Genomic DNA, 17,976 nt, shown 5'->3' on the forward strand with positions numbered 1-17,976 from the left:
AACCACCATTGCTGCTCAACTCAGATTAAAAGGTGAAAGATGCTTTAGGAAAAGCACAACAATCATGCGTAATTTAAATCATATCTGTGGTTTTTCACTAACACCATAAATTACAACCTTCCTGCTGTAAGACTTCAAATCAAATCAGAACAAGGTGCCAGCTCCCTCCATGGTGGAGAAACACTGCACAGTGGGTGAGGGCTGTTCCAGTTCTGGTGTTCCCGTCCTGAAGGTGGAGAAACACTCCACAGCGGGTGAGGGGTGTTCTGGGTTCTCGTGTTCCCGTCCTGAAGGTGGAGAAACACTCCACAGTGGGTGAGGGCTGTTCTGGTTCTGGTGTTCCCGTCCTGAAGGTGGAAAAACAGTGCACAGTGGGTGAGGGCTGTTCTGGTTCTGGTGTTCCCATCCTGAAGGTGGAGAAACACTCCACAGTGGGTGAGGGCTGTTCTGGTTCTGGTGTTCCCGTCCTGAAGGTGGAGAAACACTCCACAGCGGGTGAGTGGTGTTCTGGGTTCTCGTGCTCCCGTCCTGAAGGTGGAAGAACAGTGCACAGTGGGTGAGGGCTGTTCTGGTTCTGGTGTTCCCGTCCTGAAGGTGGAAGAACAGTGCACAGTGGGTGAGGGCTGTTCTGGTTCTGGTGTTCCCATCCTGAAGGTGGAGAAACACTCCACAGTGGGTGAGGGCTGTTCTGGTTCTGGTGTTCCCGTCCTAAAGGTGGAGAAACACTCCACAGCGGGTGAGGGGTGTTCTGGGTTCTCGTGTTCCCGTCCTGAAGGTGGAAAAACAGTGCACAGTGGGTGAGGGCTGTTCTGGTTCTGGTGTTCCCATCCTGAAGGTGGAGAAACACTCCACAGTGGGTGAGGGCTGTTCTGGTTCTGGTGTTCCCGTCCTGAAGGTGGAGAAACACTCCACAGCGGGTGAGGGGTGTTCTGGGTTCTCGTGTTCCCGTCCTGAAGGTGGAAAAACAGTGCACAGTGGGTGAGGGCTGTTCTGGGTTCTGGTGTTCCCATCCTGAAGGTGGAGAAACACTCCATAGTGGGTGAGGGCTGTTCTGGGTTCTCGTGCTCCCGTCCTGAAGGTGGAAAAACAGTGCACAGTGGGTGAGGGCTGTTCTGGGTTCTGGTGTTCCCGTCCTGAAGGTGGAGAAACACTCCACAGTGGGTGAGGGGTGTTCCAGTTCTGGTGTTCCCGTCCTGAAGGTGGAGAAACACTCCGCAGTGGGTGAGGGGTGTTCTGGGTTCTGGTGTTCCCATCCTGAAGGTGGAGAAACACTCCACAGTGGGTGAGGGCTGTTCTGGTTCTGGTGTTCCCATCCTGAAGGTGGAGAAACACTCCACAGTGGGTGAGGGCTGTTCTGGTTCTGGTGTTCCCATCCTGAAGGTGGAGAAACACTCCACAGTGGGTGAGGGCTGTTCTGGTTCTGGTGTTCCCGTCCTAAAGGTGGAGAAACACTCCACAGTGGGTGAGGGGTGTTCTGGGTTCTCGTGTTCCCGTCCTGAAGGTGGAAGAACAGTGCACAGTGGGTGAGGGCTGTTCTGGGTTCTGGTGTTCCCGTCCTGAAGGTGGAGAAACACTGCACAGTCGGTGAGGGCTGTTCTGGGTTCTGGTGTTCCCGTCCTGAAGGTGGAAAAACACTCCACAGCGGGTGAGGGCTGTTCTGGGTTCTGGTGTTCCCGTCCTGAAGGTGGAAAAACACTCCACAGCGGGTGAGGGCTGTTCTGGGTTCTGGTGTTCCCATCCTGAAGGTGGAGAAACAGTGCACAGTGGGTGAGGGCTGTTCTGGTTCTCATGTTCCCATCCTGAAGGTGGAGAAACACTCCACAGTGGGTGAGGGCTGTTCTGGGTTCTCATGCTCCTGTCTTGAAGACTTCTCCATGAGGCTGATTCCCGTCATGGCTGTGGATTCACAGCTGTGGCTGGGGGCCCTGCTCAGAAGCTGCTTTGGAAGGGTGTTAGGTGAAATTTCAAATCCAGTTATGCAAATACACAGTATAGCTCCACTTACCACTTTTGTACCTACTCCTATTTATATTGTTAAATGGAATCTGAAGGTGTTTGAAAGAAACCATATTGATGATTTACGTGGAATCTGCTGTCAGATCTACAATTTAGAAAAATTAGTTTCAATCATCTTGTCAATGGTATCATCCAGAATTAGTTATTTCTCTTTGGAAACATGCATGGCAGTGGTTTGGGGAGGCCAGGTGTACTGTTTAAAACAGGATCCCAGACAGACCTGGCAAAGCAGCTGGCCTCAGACAAAAGGGAATTCGCTTTTCGTTTGAAGTTGGTTTATTCTGGTTTCATTCAGCCGTGCTGCTAGCAGCAAAGCCAGCAGACCCTTGGAGGAACAAGAATGCATTTTTCCCTTTGAGACCTGAGAAGCTGTACATCTAATTAAGCCGACACATTTTGAGGACTTTTTTTTTCTACCTAATGGTTTTCAAGACGATGTAAGCAGGAAAGAATGGTTGTTGTCAACTGCTCTCCTGCAGAACTGTAACATACGGCAGCTGTAGAAGCTGGGGGGGCCCATGAGCCGAGCACGCACCTGCTGCCTCTCTGTCCTGCTCTGTCGTGGGACCAGGTATTGATGGAAGGCAGCAATTTCCCTAATTGGACGCAGTGGTAGAAAAGTTAGATTTGGTACAATTAAGACTATAGGAAATTTTCTTTTAGATTGGCGTAATCTTTTCTGCCTAGCCATAGTTTGGAATGAACAAACCCTTACTTCCAGCTAAGGTCATATTCAGCATAAAGAACCCAGCTCAGGACCGATTGTGGTTAACATCAGTCTTGCACACTTTTTGTTGAGGGCCTTCACCACTGTAAAAATTCTGAGGACCCTTGTTTTGAGTGTGAAAGAACTGGGCATAGCATATTGTGGTTCTCCTCCTAGTTATTTTCAGTTCCTTGAGGAAAGCACGAGTACTGCTGCTCCAGGAAAGGCATCTGGGCAGGTTGGGGTCTGTCTCCAGGGGCCTGACAGCTCCCCCATCCAGCCCTTTGTTTTGCAGAAGAAGGTTCCAGTCCTCAGATTAAAATTTTACTGTTTAGATTTCATGATAGAAATTACCTTCCTAAATGCAGAGTTATATTAAAATACTTGCATATTTATTTATTTCAAGGTATTTTGTTCTTAGTTTGGCAGAAAAATCTGCCAACAGTACTTGGTGGCCGATTTAATGAACATGTAGAACTGCACTTTGTAATTATCCACAGCGTGCTCACATTTCAAAACCTGAAACAAATTTAAGTTAGAGGTTTTTGTCAGGACCCCACTCTGCAAGCTCCATGCATCGCTGGATTTACGAGTGGCTCCCCCTGCAGCAGGGTGAGGGCTGAGAGCAGATGTAGGTGTTGACGTGAGAGCCGGAGCCCAGGGTGGCTGCACAGGCAGGGACAGGAGGAGTGTAGCTGCAGTTTCTGAGTTCTGTGTGCACGTGTGTGCCCACAGGGAGACTGAGGTGCCACGTACAGCTTCTGTGTGTATGTGCATGTTTGTGTCTACAGGGATATTGAGGTGCCGCGTGCAGCTCCTGGAGTGTGTGTGTGTGTGCATGTTTGTGTCCACAGGGATACCGAGGTGCCACATGTAGCTCCTGTGTGTGTGTGCACGTTTGTGCCCACAGGGATATCGAGGTGCCACGTGCAGCTTCTGTGTGTGTGTGTGCACGTGCGTGTGGTGAGAGATGAGGTGCAGGGCACAGTTCTCGTGTATGTACGTGTGTGTGCACGCCAGCAGGTGTCTAGGTACTGTATGTGTGCCCACATGTGGAGACTCATATGCAGGATGCAGTTCTTATCCGATTCTTTTCCCGGCAAGGCCTGCTCAGTGCAGACATGGGAAGAGGCTGGAATGTGCAGCTTCAGGGGCCGCCCCAGCAGGACTTGTGGATGTAGACCCACCTCTCTCGGGCTTTAGGGTTAGGCATAATGGCTCATTATTAATGCTCAGCCAACTGTAAAGCTGCTCCAGGTCCTGCCCATCTCTGCCTGCTGGAGGAGGTGCCAGCCCTGCTGAGGCGGGCACATGTACCCATCAGGCACAGCCCCTGGGGCTCACTGGACAGGGCCTACTTGATGTTTGCTGTCAGGGACCCTGGACCCCAGAGACCCCATGCTTGGCCCTTCTGGGATCCACTGCTCTCCTCTGCTCTGGGCCCCATCCTGGGCACCCAGGCCCTGGCTCCACCCTGTCCTGCCATTGTAAGTTGCACGACGTTGCCCCTGAGGCCTCCAGCAAGCCTGGACAGCCCTGGCCTTCCTAGGAGGAAGAAGGGGCTGCCAGGCCTGAAGGTTCACCTGGGAGAGTCTTGGGTGCTCCCTTACCCATCTGCTCATGCAGCGAGACCTTCTTACCCTCAGGCCCTGCTCAGATGCCCCTTCTTCCGGGAAGCTGGCCTAGACTCAGGGCGCTGCTGAGGGCTCACTCTGGTATCCCACCTGCCCATCCCCGCCCTGGGTCTGGCCTCACCCTGAACTGTGAGTCCCTGGAGGACGGGGGTTGCCCTGGGCCGGGGCTTGGTAGGCATGTGTCAGTGAGGAGGGGAACTGAGCCAAGGGTTTCTCTGCACTTGCCCTGGTGTGGCCAGGAGCTCTGGCTGGACCTCGGTGGGGCTCATCAGAGAGCAGCTAGCATCACCACCTGGCCCAGTAGCTCCCAATGCAGTGATCCGGGTGGGGCTGGGGCACCAGCTTGGGTCCAGGTGTGCCAGGTTTGTATACCTGGGCTTCAGGGATATAGGAATTAGAGTGTGGTGGAGTGGAGCAGCACCTTTCTGGCACAGTAACCACATAGGCTCAGGGAATTAGAAGGGAAGAGGCCTCGAAACAGAGACTACCAGCTTGACCCCAGACTCTGGAGCACTCAGCCATCCCCTGCCACCAGGCCCTGCGTCTCCAATGGGCTTCCCTTGTGGATTGGGTTGGTTATGGGAATCGGAAAACCATTTCAGGGGAGTAAGACATTTGCTGGGTGAAGCTTTTCACCAGGACCTGGGAATCTTTCTAAATCTACTCAGGTGATAAAGTCAGTGCATTAGGAACCAGGGATGATGTGGCTTTTGGTGATTGCTGAACTCTTCAAAGAACGTAGAACAGAAACCCAGAGAGGCAAGGCACGCTCCCTTCCTTCCCCCTTGCCATCCTTCCTTCCTGGCACCCTGTTGTACCAACTTTGGGCCAACGGAACTTTTAGCCTTAGAAGCGTCTTCAGCATCTCCAGCGGAGAGGGTCAAGAATCCAAAATACACAGAAGCCTGAGTGGAAAGCAGGGCTGGTGTAGACAGACTGGGTGCAGATGGCTGGGTGTAGACAGACCGACCTGCACACCAAGCCCTGTTTGGGACCAGGCTTCCTAGACAGGTTTTGATTCAATGGTGGTTTCTGACTGCACAGACAGGAAACCAGAGATGCGCATGGGTACCTGGGCCAGACGCCAGGAGCCATCACTGGGTCCTGATGGGCCTCAGTGGCTGTGACCAGGTGGCAACCCACAGCAAGCCTCCTGGGGGTGTGGGTTTCACCCTGGCCTTCTCATTCACCACCCTGCTGTGCTAAGAAAGTGGCCATTGATGGGAACTGGGGCAGAGCAGGGGCAGTGTGGGTGCCCCCGCTGTCCCCAGGGCCCTGCTTGAAGGAGCCACGGGCGTCTGCTGCCCACGGATGTCCTGCTTTTTGCGGGGAGATCAGGAGGTCAGGAGTTTGAGACCAGCCTGGCCAACATGGTGAAACCCCATCTCTACTGAAAATAGCAAAATTAGCCAGGCGCGGTTAGTGGTGGTACACACCTGTAGTCCCAGCTACTCGGAAGGCTGAGAGAGGAGAATCACTTGAACCCGGGAGGCGGAGGTTGCAGTGAGCCTAGATCACACCACTGCACTCCAGCCTGGGTGACAGGGCAAGACTCTGTCTCCAAAAAAAAAAAAAAAAACAATCCGGCCAGAGGCAAAGGCCACAGCAGTGAATTAAAAGTACCTCCCATACCCCCCTCCAGGTGCCACACCCTGGGCTACAGCATTGTGGGTATCACCATGTGTTGGTGCCAGAGGGACATGCTAACCCACGGGTGACACAGAAGCTGGGCTGAGCTGGGCTGTGTCCCCTGTGGGCGTGGAGCTGCAAGCCAGGGAGTGCAGATAGGGTAAGAAACAAGCATCTTAACTTTAAAATGTTACCCTCGTTTCAATAAAATTTTAAAGTTAATTGGGAAAATAAATCCTTCATTGAAGAGTGAAGCTTTAAAATGGGTTTTCGGACACCGTCTTCCATTCCTGCTCTACCGCCACCGCCCCATTGGCTAAGTGATTGCACAGAGTTCAGGGCAAAGCTCAGCGAAGTGCCAAGGGACTGGCAGGCACCGGAACTGTACCAGCTGCTCTGCAGCACACGTGCACACACTGGTTGCTCTGCAACACACATGCACACATCCACACAATCTGCAACACACGTGCACACACCCACACAATCTGCAACACACGTGCACACACCGGTTGCTCTGCAACACACATGCACACACCCACAAAATCTGTAACACGTGCACACACCCAGTCTGCAAGACACGTGCACACACCCACACAATCTGCAACACACATGCACACACACACAATCTGCAACACACGTGCACGCACCCACACAGTCTGCAACACACGTGCACACATCCACACAGTCTGCAACACGTGCACACACTGGCCACTCTGCAACACACATGCACACATCCATACTATCGGCAACACATGGCACACACTGGCCACTCTGCAACACACATGCACACATCCACACAATCTGCAACACACATGCACACACCCACATAATCTGCAACACACGTGCACGCACCCACAGTCTGCAACACGTGCACACACTGGCCACTCTGCAACATACATGCACACATCCACACAATCTGCAACACACGTGCACACACCCACACAATCTGCAACACACGCGCACACATCCACACAATCTGCAACACATGTGCACACACCGGCCACTCTGCAACACACGTGCACACATCCACACAATCTGCAACACACGTGCACGCACCTACACAATCTGCAACACACGCGCACACATCCACACAATCTGCAACACGTGTGCACACACTGGCCACTCTGCAACACACGTGCACACATCCACACAATCTGCAACACACGTGCACGCACCCACACAATCTGCAACACACGTGCACACATACAAAATGCAACACGTGTGCACACACCGGCCACTGTGCAACAAACGTGCACACATCCACACAATCTGCATCACATGTGCACACACCCGCACCGTCTGTCCCTCAGTGAGGCTCATGATCTCGTAAACTGAAAGGCCCTCGGGTTTGAAGTCAGCACATGTTTGTACATTTGGCAGAAACAAGAATCCTGAGTTCTACAAAGACAAGAAATTGGGCTGAGCTGGTGGACCTGTGCTTGCAGGTCCCCTGCTCTGTGTCTGCTCCCTCTCCTGGCCCCGAGGCCTGGACACAGCTGGCAGGGGTTCCTCTGTCCATACACTGCGACTGGCCAGGCTTACACTCCTTCAGAGTCCTGCACACACACTGCAGCTCCCTCATCACAAGCAGTCACCTAGTGGCACCCCCAAAGGTGCTCCCCAGAATCGGGGTGCTGCAAACACATCAGGCCAGGAGACAGCACACACTCCGCCCTCAAAGGACACAGGACTCAGGAGCAATCGAAGGCTGCTGTGAATAAACCTGGTTCATAGCTCACTTGGGTTACTCAGCACCTCAACCTACCCGATTCTCGGTCTGCAGGCAGCTTCCCTGGGGCAGTTCTGGCCTGGCCCAGGCCCTGAGTGGCCCCAGTGGGAGCCATCCTGGGGAGGTGGTGCAGGTGGGACCCACTGAGTGGAGCATGAGGCCTGCCCCAGTCACCATGGAATCAGGCAGAGGTAGGGCCAGGGCTTGACAGCGCAGTGCACCAGCCATCTCCTTCCTTATGTCGGGTGGTTGAGACGGTGGCCCTGGAGAAGGTGGCCCTGGACAGAGCTCTGGGCTGCTGACCACATCTGGACTTGAGGGTGGGGGAGGAATGGGCCTGGATTTGGGAATCAGAGAAGTAGGAGGACGCCTCTCCTGGGGACGGCCCAGTGTCGACATTTCATCTCCTGCAGAATACGTCTCTTCCGGGGATGGCCCAGTGTTGGCATTTCAGCTCCTGCAGAACAGGCCTCTCCCGGGGATGGCCCAGTGTTGGCATTTCATCTCCTGCGGAACAGGCCTCTCCCGGGGATGGCCCAGTGTCGGCATTTCATCTCCTGTAGAACACATCTCTCCTGGGGATGGTCCAGTGTTGGCATTTGAGCTCCTGCAGAACAGGCCTCTCCCAGGGATGGCCCAGTGTCGGCATTTCATCTCCTGCAGAACAGGCCTCTTCCGGGGATGGCCCAGTGTCGGTATTTCAGCTCCTGCAGAACAGGCCATTCGAGATGCCTCTCCTAGATCATGTTCCTCTTCCTTCCTGCCCATTTCTCCTGTGTCAATTGAGCATTTGCCCCAAATCCCAAAGCACAGCCATCCTGGTGCCCGATGTGGGTGATTCTGTCCCTGGCCTGAGACAGGCCCACTCATTCTCATGGACTGTGTGACCCTGGCCTGAGACGGGCCCACTCATTCTCATGGACTATGTGTTTGCTGTGTGGCTCAGGTGTGATTTGAGTTTTTGGAAATTAGATCACATAGCATTTCTGCATGAACTCAGACTGTATTTAGATCATTCCTGTCAACAAGTGAGTGGCCCTGTCGGGTGGGTGAGAACGAGCCAGTGTGTGCAGGGAAGGGAGCTGACCCATGGGGTGGCAGGGCCGGCAGGAGGCTCTACTGTAGGACACAGGACTCAGGAACCCAGCCCTGAGCTTCCCTGAGTCACGCGGTTTCCAGAAGCTGAGCTCTGCTACAGGTACCTCCAGTCACAGGCCCAGCTGACAAGACAGACCCTTCTTCCACTGCAGGCCAGAGGAGTCCCTGTTTTATTTTCAATTTCCTTAGGAAATTATCTGTGTGATTAGCTATTCAGAGGTGTTTCTCATGTAACTGTTGTGCCATTAGAAAAACTGACTTCACAATTTTTAGCTTCTTTGGCTTTCACTGCCTTGCAGTTCTTTTCTACACACGTGAGCCTTGTGGTATTTCCTCAGGGATTGTTACTCTAAAAACAGCATTACAAATTTTTAAACAAGAATCATTGCCTCTTCATAAAAGCATGTTGCACCAAAATACCAAGCAGAAATCAGTGGCCAATGATCCTGTTTTTAGGGTGCCAAATGGGCACAATTCAGCAACCTTGAGGAGGGCACCCTAAGGTTTTCACCATCAGTACTGTTTAAATGAAAACAAAATCATCGACACAATTAAAATGTATTTGCTGTGGATGAGCTTGTTTTCTGAGAACAAAGTGGCGCGTGGGCCAGCTCTGTCCTCCCCACAAGTGGTTGTCCCCTCCTCCCTGTACAAACCCAGGAGAGCCGGGAGGAGCAGCTCCTGCAGGACTCACAGCCCCACCCCAAAGACCCTGTGCTGTTCAGGTGCAGGGGATGAAACTTACCCTAAATCTAGGCTTGGTTGTGCCTCAGTGTGAGTGTTATAGGAATGGCAGCCCACATTTATAGAGCCCCTGCCCCAGGACAGGGCCACGGGTCTGCCTAATGCACCTGCCCCTCTGCTGTGTGACAGCACAAGGAGAACCACCAGGAGCTCGCCCTGCACCATGGATTCGCCTGCACATTTTGTCTTTCTCAGTTAACTCACATCATGCCAGACACAGGACAAGGGACTTCTGTGTGGATCCTTCAGTGCCAGCCTTGGACTGTGGTGTGCACCTGTCTTGAGTTATGTCCCTAAAGTTTCTGAATTCTCTCTTTCACTTCAGGATCTGGAATCTCTTGATGCCTGTATCCAGAGGACGCTCTCTGCCTTGTACCCACCGTTTGAAGCCACGGCAGCCACGGTGCTCTGGCAGCTGTTCAGCGTGGCCGAGAGGTGCCACGGTGGGGACGGGCTGCACTGCCTCACCAGCTTCCTCCTCCCAGCCAAGAAGGCCCTGCAGCACCTGCAGCAGGAAGCCTGTGTGAGTACCTCCCCTGTAGCTCTGAGACCATGGCCAACCTGGAGGAACCTGCCCTTTCCCTGGGCAGGGCAGGAATTGGGCCCATCAGGGCACTGGCTCAGTTCTTTCCTTTGGCTTCTGGCTCCTCCCACCCTCATCCCAAATGAAGGGTCAAACAAGGCTGCATGTCCCAGCAACAAGGGTTTCTCAGGCTTCCCAGGAGTGTGGAGCCCTCTTTGTCCCCCACCCCCAATAAACTTGCACTGCACTCTTTGAAGGAAGTAAATAAGTCATTCTTCAGAGCAGGCATCTCAGAACTAAGTTACTACAGCAGTCACAATGCCGGCCCACCTGGAAGGGACTGTACTGAGCACTTCAGAGCTAAGTTACTGCAGCAGTAACAATGAAGGCCCACCTGGAAGGGGTAGTAGTGAGAACCTCAGAGCTAAGTCAGTGCAGCAGTCACGATGCAGGCCCACCTGGAAAGGATTGTAGTGAGCACCTCAGAGCTAGGTCACTGGAGCAGTCACTGTGCAGGCCCACGTGGAAGGGATTGTAGTGAGCACCCAGAGCTAAGTCACTGCAGCAGTCACGATGCAGGCCCACCTGGAAGGGATTGTAGTGAGCACCTCGGAGCTAGGTCACTGCAGCAGTCACTGTGCAGGCCCACCTGGAAGGGATTGTGGTCTCAGTTCCAGACCAGCAAAGTAAGGCTGATACCACGCTAATGCCAGACACACGAAGTTTTTGGTTTCCCAGCGCATATACAAGTTATGTTTACACTATAGTCTAAGTGTGCAGTAGCATTAGGTCTAAAAACAGCATACATACCTTAATTTTAAAATATTGATTAAAAATGCTAATGATTATCTGAGCCTTTGGTGAGTCATAATCTCTTTATTGGTGGAAGGTCTTGCCTTAATGTTGATGGCTGCTGACTGATCATGGAAGTGGTTGCGGAAGGCTGGGGTGGCTGTGGCAGCTTCTTAAAATGAGACCACAATGAAGTTTTCCACATTGACTCTTCCTTTTATGAACGATTACTCCAACAGACAATACTGTTTGACAGCATTTTACCCACCATAGAACTTCTTTCAGAATTGGAGTCGATCCTCTCACATCCTTCTGTTTATCAACTAAGTTTATGGAATACTCTAAATCCTTTGTTGTCATTTCAACAGTGTTCACAGCATCTTCATCAGGAGCAGATTCCATCTTTTGGTGTTTGTTTGTTTTTTTGAGATGGAGTCTTGCTCTGTCACCCAGGCTGGAGTACAGTGGTGCAATCTCAGCTCACTGCGACCTCCGCCACCCGGGTTCAAGCAATTCTCCTGCCTCAGCCTCCTGAGTAGCTGGGATTACAGGCACCCACCACCATGCCTGGCTGATTTTTGTGTTTTTAGTAGAGGTGGGTTTCACCATTTTGGCCAGGCTGGTCTTAAACTCCTGACCTCAGGTGATCCACCCACCCCAGCCTCGCAACAGATTCCATCTTAATAAACCATGTTCTTTGCTCATCCATAAGAAGCAATTCCTCATCCATTCAAGTTTTATCCTGAGATTGCAGCAGTTCAGTTACATCTTCAGGCTCCACTTCTAATCCTAGTTCTCTTGGTATTTTCCCCACATCTGCAGTTCCTTCCTCCATGGGAGGCTTGAACCCCTGAATGTCATCCATGAGGGTTGGAATCAACCTCTTCTAAACTCCCCTTCATGTTGATATTTTGACCTCCTCTCATGAATCTTAAATATTCATAATAGCATCCAGAATGGTGAATCCTTTCCAGAGGTTTACAATGTGCTTTGCCGAGATCCATCAGAGGAATCACTCTCTATGGCAGCTATAGTCTTACAAAATGTATTTCTTAAAAAGACTTGAAAGTCAAAATTACTCTTGAGCCATAGGCTGCAGAATGGATTTTGTGTTACCACAGATGGAAACATTTATCTGCTTGTACATCTTCATCAGAGCTCTTGGGTGACCACATGTACTGTTGGTGAGCAGTAATATTTTGAAAGGAATCTTTTTTTCTGAGCAGTGGGTCTCAACAGTGGGCTTAAAATATCGAGTAAACCATGCTGTAAACAGACGTGCTGTCATCCAGGCTTTGTTGTTCTATTTATAGAGCAAGGCCAAGTAGACTGAGCATGATTCTTAGGGGCCCTGGGAGGTTCAGAATGGTCCATAAGCATCAGCTTCAACTGAAAGTCCCCAGCTGCACCAGCTCCTAACAAGAGAGTCAGCCTGTCCTTTGAAACTTTGAAGGCAGGCATTGACTTTGCCTCTCTAGCTAGGAAAGTCCTAGACAGCATTTTCTTCCAATAGAAGGCTGTTTTGTCTACATTGAAAATCTGTTGTTAAGCACAGCCACCTTCATCAATGGTCTTAGCCAGATCTTCTGGATTACTTGCTGCAGCTTCTCCATCAGCACCTGCTGCTTCACCTTGCATTTTTATGTTAAGGAGATGGCTTCTTTCCTTAAACCTCATGAACTCACCTCTGTTAGCTTCAAGCTTTTCTTCTGCAGCTTCCTCACCTCTCTCAGCCTTCATAGAACTGAAGAAAGTTAGGGGCTTCATCTGGGTTAGGCTTTGGCTTAAGGGAATGTTGTATCTAGGGTTTGCTCTTCTATCCAGACCACAAAGACTTTCTCCATATCAGCAATAAGGCTGTTTCTGTTTCATATCATTTGTGTGTTCCTTAGAGTGGACTTTTAATTTCCTTCAGTAGCTTTTCTTTAGTGTTTACAGCTTAGCTGACTTCTAGGTGCAGGAGGCCTAGCTTTTGGCCTGGCTGGGGCATTCAGCATGCCTTTCTCACAAAGCTTAATCATTTTTAGCTTTTGATTTAACGTGAGAGATGTCCAACTCTTCCTTTGACTTGAACGCTTAGATGTCATTGCAGGGTTGTTACTTAGCCTAATTTCAATATTATTGTGTCTTAGGGAATAGGGAGGCCCAAGGAAAGGGAGAGAGATGGAGGAATGGCCAAGTCAGTGGAGCAGACTTCGGAACACACACAATGTTTATTGATTAAGTTTGCTGTCTTATATTGGCATGGTTCATGGCACACCAAAACAATTACAATAGTAACATCAAAGGACTCTGATGATAGATCATCATAACAGATATAATAATAATGAAGGAGTTTGAAATATTGTGAGAATTACCAAAATGTGACACAGAGACACAGGGTTGCCACAAATCTTCAGTACATGAAAAATGCATTATCTGCAGAGCTCAATCAGCTGGAACACAGTAAAACAAGATATGTCTGTACATACAGATAAGTCCCGCTTAATGAATTTATTGTATGTTTAGTCTGTTTCTTGGGATATTTATGCTGTAGGTTGTTCTTGAGGCCGGGGTAAAACTGTAGTGATAGCCGGGTTGTGGGTGTGTTGCAGCGAGCTGCTGGAAGGCACCTGGCTAGGTCCTAAAAAGCACAGCCTTTCTTAACAGCACAACTTAGCACTCCACTGAAATTGAATTAGGGCGTTGTTTTGAAACTACCACTGGGCCACTTTGGTTTATTAGACTCGTTGAATGTCTTTTGGTTAGAATGACAGGGCTAGGGGAGGGGCCAGGCACAGCCTAGATTTGATTCCTTATGTGAGGTGGTCTGTTGAGAAGACGTTTTCCTTTGTGAGGATGTACCTTTTGCACATTGCAAGGATGTTGACTGATGTGGGGAAGAAACAGAGAGGTGCCTGCTGGAGCCCCACTGCTTTCGCTGCGTCTGAAAACGCCTGGCTGCTTTCAAAGGCCTGCCTGTTTCACCTTCTTTCTGTGAAGTTTCTTTTTCCTCTCATTTTAATCAAAAACCATCCCTCTCCCAACCTACGAAATTGCTTGTCTTCTGGAAACGTCATGTGAATTATGGTACTTTAATATGGATGCATATTTACTAGTACTTAATAAGCACAACAGAAAACTTAGGGACAGTCTACTTGATTTTATATTAATTTTTGCTTTTGAATGATAAAATTTGTTCATCTCTATAACAGGAGAAAAATGCATTTACCTTGACTGCTATGAATAGATGAATATAAACAGTTGATATAAATTCAATTCTGTTTTTATTCATTTATCCACTGTTGTCAAAATATGTGGTTGGGAAATCATTATTAATAATATTAATATTGAGATAAATGGTCATGTGAAGCTAAGACTTCAGTGATTACTGTTGCCTGTCTCCCATCCCTCAGCCAATAAATGACATGCTTAATCATTTATCAAGTTGTCACTTTGTTTCATCACAGTTTGAGAAATGTGATGGAGAAGACACATATCCAGAAATGTGTCTGGAGAAGTTTAGAGAAAAGGGCCCGGTGTGGTGGCTCACACCTGTAATCCCAGCACTTTGGGAGGCCGAGGAGGGTGGATCACCTGAGGTCAGGAATTCCAGACCAGCCTGGCCAACATGGCAAAACCCCATCTCTACTAAAAACACAAAAGTTAGCCGGGCGTGGTGGCAGGTGCCTGTAGTCCCAGCTACTCAGGAGGCTGAGGCAGGAGAATCTCTTGAACCCAGGAGATAGAAGTTGCAGTGAGCTAAGATTGTGCCACTGCACTCCATCCTGGGCAACAGAGTGAGACTGTCTGAAAAAGAACAAAAAACGTTTAGGGAAAAGTAATCAGAAAAATGTAGAAACAGGATATTTCCATAAAAGAGAGACAGAAGTGAGCTGGGAATTAGAATAAAATAAATGAAATCAATCAAATAGAAATCAGAAAAGGAGGAGGGAGTTAACAGAATAAAGCCATGGGAAGTAAAAAGCACAATGTCTGTGACACGAGTCCAAAAAATAATAGACCAGCAACATTCAAAGGATTACTGGTGTAGCAATGTTCATAACAAACTAATTATCATAAAAGGCAAAGTGCATTGTTGGGTCTAAAGAAGATCATTCAGTAATAATACTAGTAACAAAAAGCCAGGAAGACATAATCTGTGAACCCCTAACAACATAGTCCAAAAATGTGTGAAATATAAATGGACAGAATTGCCAGGAGAAATCCAGAATTACCGTAGGAGATTTCACCTCTCTCAAAAGCAGACGGGGTAAGCAGACCACACACTGCTTGGGATATACATTAAACACACTGACTCTCTTCCATTATGGGGCATACGTAGAGTGCTGAGCCCAGCAACTTTAGAATCCATATCCTTCCCAAGTACACATGGATCACTTTCCAAAGATAACCAAAATCTGATAAAATTCTTGTCCATTTAGAAACATTTATCTCAAGGGTGTATGATCTCTTTGTGTTATTTTTGCTCTCAAGATTACAATATGCATCTTTAACTCACTACAGCCTAACTTCAATTAATATTTTAAAGTTCATGAGGGTTGGAGTCAACCTCTTCTAAACTCCCCTTCATGTTGGTATTTTGACTTCCTCTCATGAATCTTAAATGTTCATAATAGCATCCAGAATGGTGAATCCTTTCCAGAGGTTTACAATGTACTTTGCCCAGATCTAGGGTAATAATACCTCTCAGTAGTGTAATTTCATTTGCTCCCCAACACTTTGTGCTTTTGTTGTCATATATTATATATATATATATGATTAGAGGATATTGGAGAGCCCACATTCTTCTCCTCCTCCTCCTTTTTTTTTTTTGAGACAGGGTCTCACTCTGTCACCCAGGCTGGAGTGCAGTGGCGCGATCATGGCTCACTGCAGCCTTGACCTCCTGGGCTGAAGCGATCCTCCCACCTCAGCTTCCAAACTAGCTAGGACTACAGGTGTGTGCCACCACACCTGGCTAATTATTTTATTTTTAAAATTTTTTGTAGAGATGGGCTTTCACTATGTTTCCCAGGCTGGTCTCAAACTCCTGGGCTTAAGTGATCCTCCTGCCTCAGCCTCCCAAACTACTGGGATTACAGGTGTGCGCCACCATGCCCAGCCTTCTTAAGTGTACATGTAGCTTACCAGGATTGACCATTGTCCGTAAAGTGTCAACAAATACCAAAGAATTCATATCTAAAGGCCACAGTGCAATAAAACTAGAAATCAACAACAAGAAACCCTTACATTTGGAAAATGTTTTTACCCATTTATGTCTACTGTTGCATTATTGGAACACTAAGCTTGTGGGAGTTATTTATATCCTACTGCTGAATGTCATCGCCAAGGTCTGATTTTTCACACACAAAAAATTTGCAACCTCCAGCATAAATGGGTTAATGTACTGCTAAATAAAGGATGACAAAACCACCAAGGAAATTGTCAAAATATTTAGAGCCAAAGAACAGATGTGTCCAGTTACAATGTGGAGGAACATGAAGACCTTTACCACCAAAACAATAAGAAACCCCTGGAGAAGCCTACACAATTGCATCGTCCTTCAAAGCCACCCAAGAGGTATGGATATGGAAGACACCTAAAAGGACCAAACTGTGGAGAGACAGTGCCGTCCTAAATGAGTAAATAACAGAAGCCACTGTCATGCCTGGGGCCAGTCACTGAGGCTGGAGGAGGATGGAGAGGGGAGCAAGCCCACTAGAGAAGGACCTTCTTTGCTGAGACAAGGAGAAATCAGCAAAATTTAGGAAACCTCTGGGCTGACAGATTAGAATCTGAAGGAGCCTTGAATGCAGGTGGATCTTCTCTACCAAGTAATTCTCTTATAGGGAATTTTGCTGAGTAAGTGGAAATGGAAGGGTGGGACTAGAAAGCAAAAAGAAATCTCAGAATCTCATAGTCACATGGGCTGGGTGCACTGGCATTATCACGCCTGTAATCCCAGCACTTTGCAAGGCTGAGGGGGAGAATCGCTTGATCCCAGGAGTTCAGTAGCATCCTGGGCAACATGTGAGAGCACAGCTCTACAAGAATTTTTCTAAAACTTAACCAATCATGGTGGGTGGTGCATGCCTGTGGTCCCAGCTACTTGGGAGGCCGAGGTAAGAGGATTACTTGAGCCTGGGAGATCGAGGCTGCAGTGAGCTCTGATAGTACCACTGCACTTGGCCTGGGCAACATAGCAAGACCCTGCCTCAAAAGCTAAATTATAGTCATACAGTTCCAAAGAGTTGTAATCTCCAACTCTTACAGTCTCATGGTCTCAAAATCTCATCGTCTAACAGTCTTAAAATTTCAGTCCCACGGTTTCAACATCTCTCAGTTCTTATTCCAGGCTCCCCCTGGAGGGAGAGAGATGGACTCACCATCAAAGGATTTGAAACTAGAGATAGGCTGAAATTAATCAACCTTAAAACCAAACTCCACCCAATTAAAATCTGATAAGAAGGTCCTGGTGGCCAGTGAGGTCTGAGGCTGGGCTGAAAGGTGGAGAGAGATCTCATTGCACTCCTGTAGCTTTAATTCCAAGGCTTTCATAGAGGAATTAAAGCCACAACCCTGCCCCAAATTGGCTCTGTTTCCAAATGCATTACACTGATAAGCCCCTCACCTAACTGCCTAACAGAAGAAAGAACATTTCCTCTTGAAACATGCCTGCATTAGACAAAATCTCTGAGATAAAATTTAAGAATTGGGGATTTGCAAAGGTACCACATTTCATCAGTTCATAAATAACAGCAAAATTCTCAATAGAAACAGACCACCCAGGTGTTGGAATTATCAGACAGAGACTTCTTAAAAACTATAATAAATATATTAAATAACCTATAAGTAATATGGCAGATGAAGTAGATGAAGAGATGGAGAGTTTCAGATTTCGAAAGTATTTTAAAAGAAGAAAATGGGCCAGGTGTGGTGGCTCACGCCTGTAATCTCCCCACTTTGGGAGGCTGAGGCAGGCGGATCACGAGGTCAGGAGATCGAGACCATCCTGGCTAACACGGTGAAACCCCATCTCTACTAAAAATACAAAAAAATTAGCCAGTCATGGTGGCGGGTGACTGTAGTCCCAGCTACTCGGGAGGCTGAGGCAGGAGAATGG

At 48.8% G+C, this 17,976-nt stretch overlaps 1 protein-coding gene across 3 annotated transcripts in view; it reads left to right on the forward strand.

The window, feature by feature from the left end:
• The window catches only part of PLEKHG4B (pleckstrin homology and RhoGEF domain containing G4B), a 103,419-nt gene that overhangs the window by 14,362 nt on the left and 71,081 nt on the right, over positions 1-17,976 (forward strand). For all 3 annotated transcript variants that reach the window (XR_010112090.1, XR_010112091.1, XM_063604077.1), the window contains exon 2: positions 9,882-10,079. Coding sequence is in view for 1 of the 3 variants with exons in the window: in XM_063604077.1 (XP_063460147.1) it covers positions 9,882-10,079 (198 nt within the window). In the remaining 2 variants the exon portion in view is untranslated. The remainder of the gene's footprint in view (positions 1-9,881; positions 10,080-17,976) is intronic.

This window comes from Pan paniscus, chromosome 4, assembly GCF_029289425.2.
Source record: "Pan paniscus chromosome 4, NHGRI_mPanPan1-v2.0_pri, whole genome shotgun sequence".
Lineage (NCBI taxonomy): Eukaryota > Metazoa > Chordata > Mammalia > Primates > Hominidae > Pan > Pan paniscus.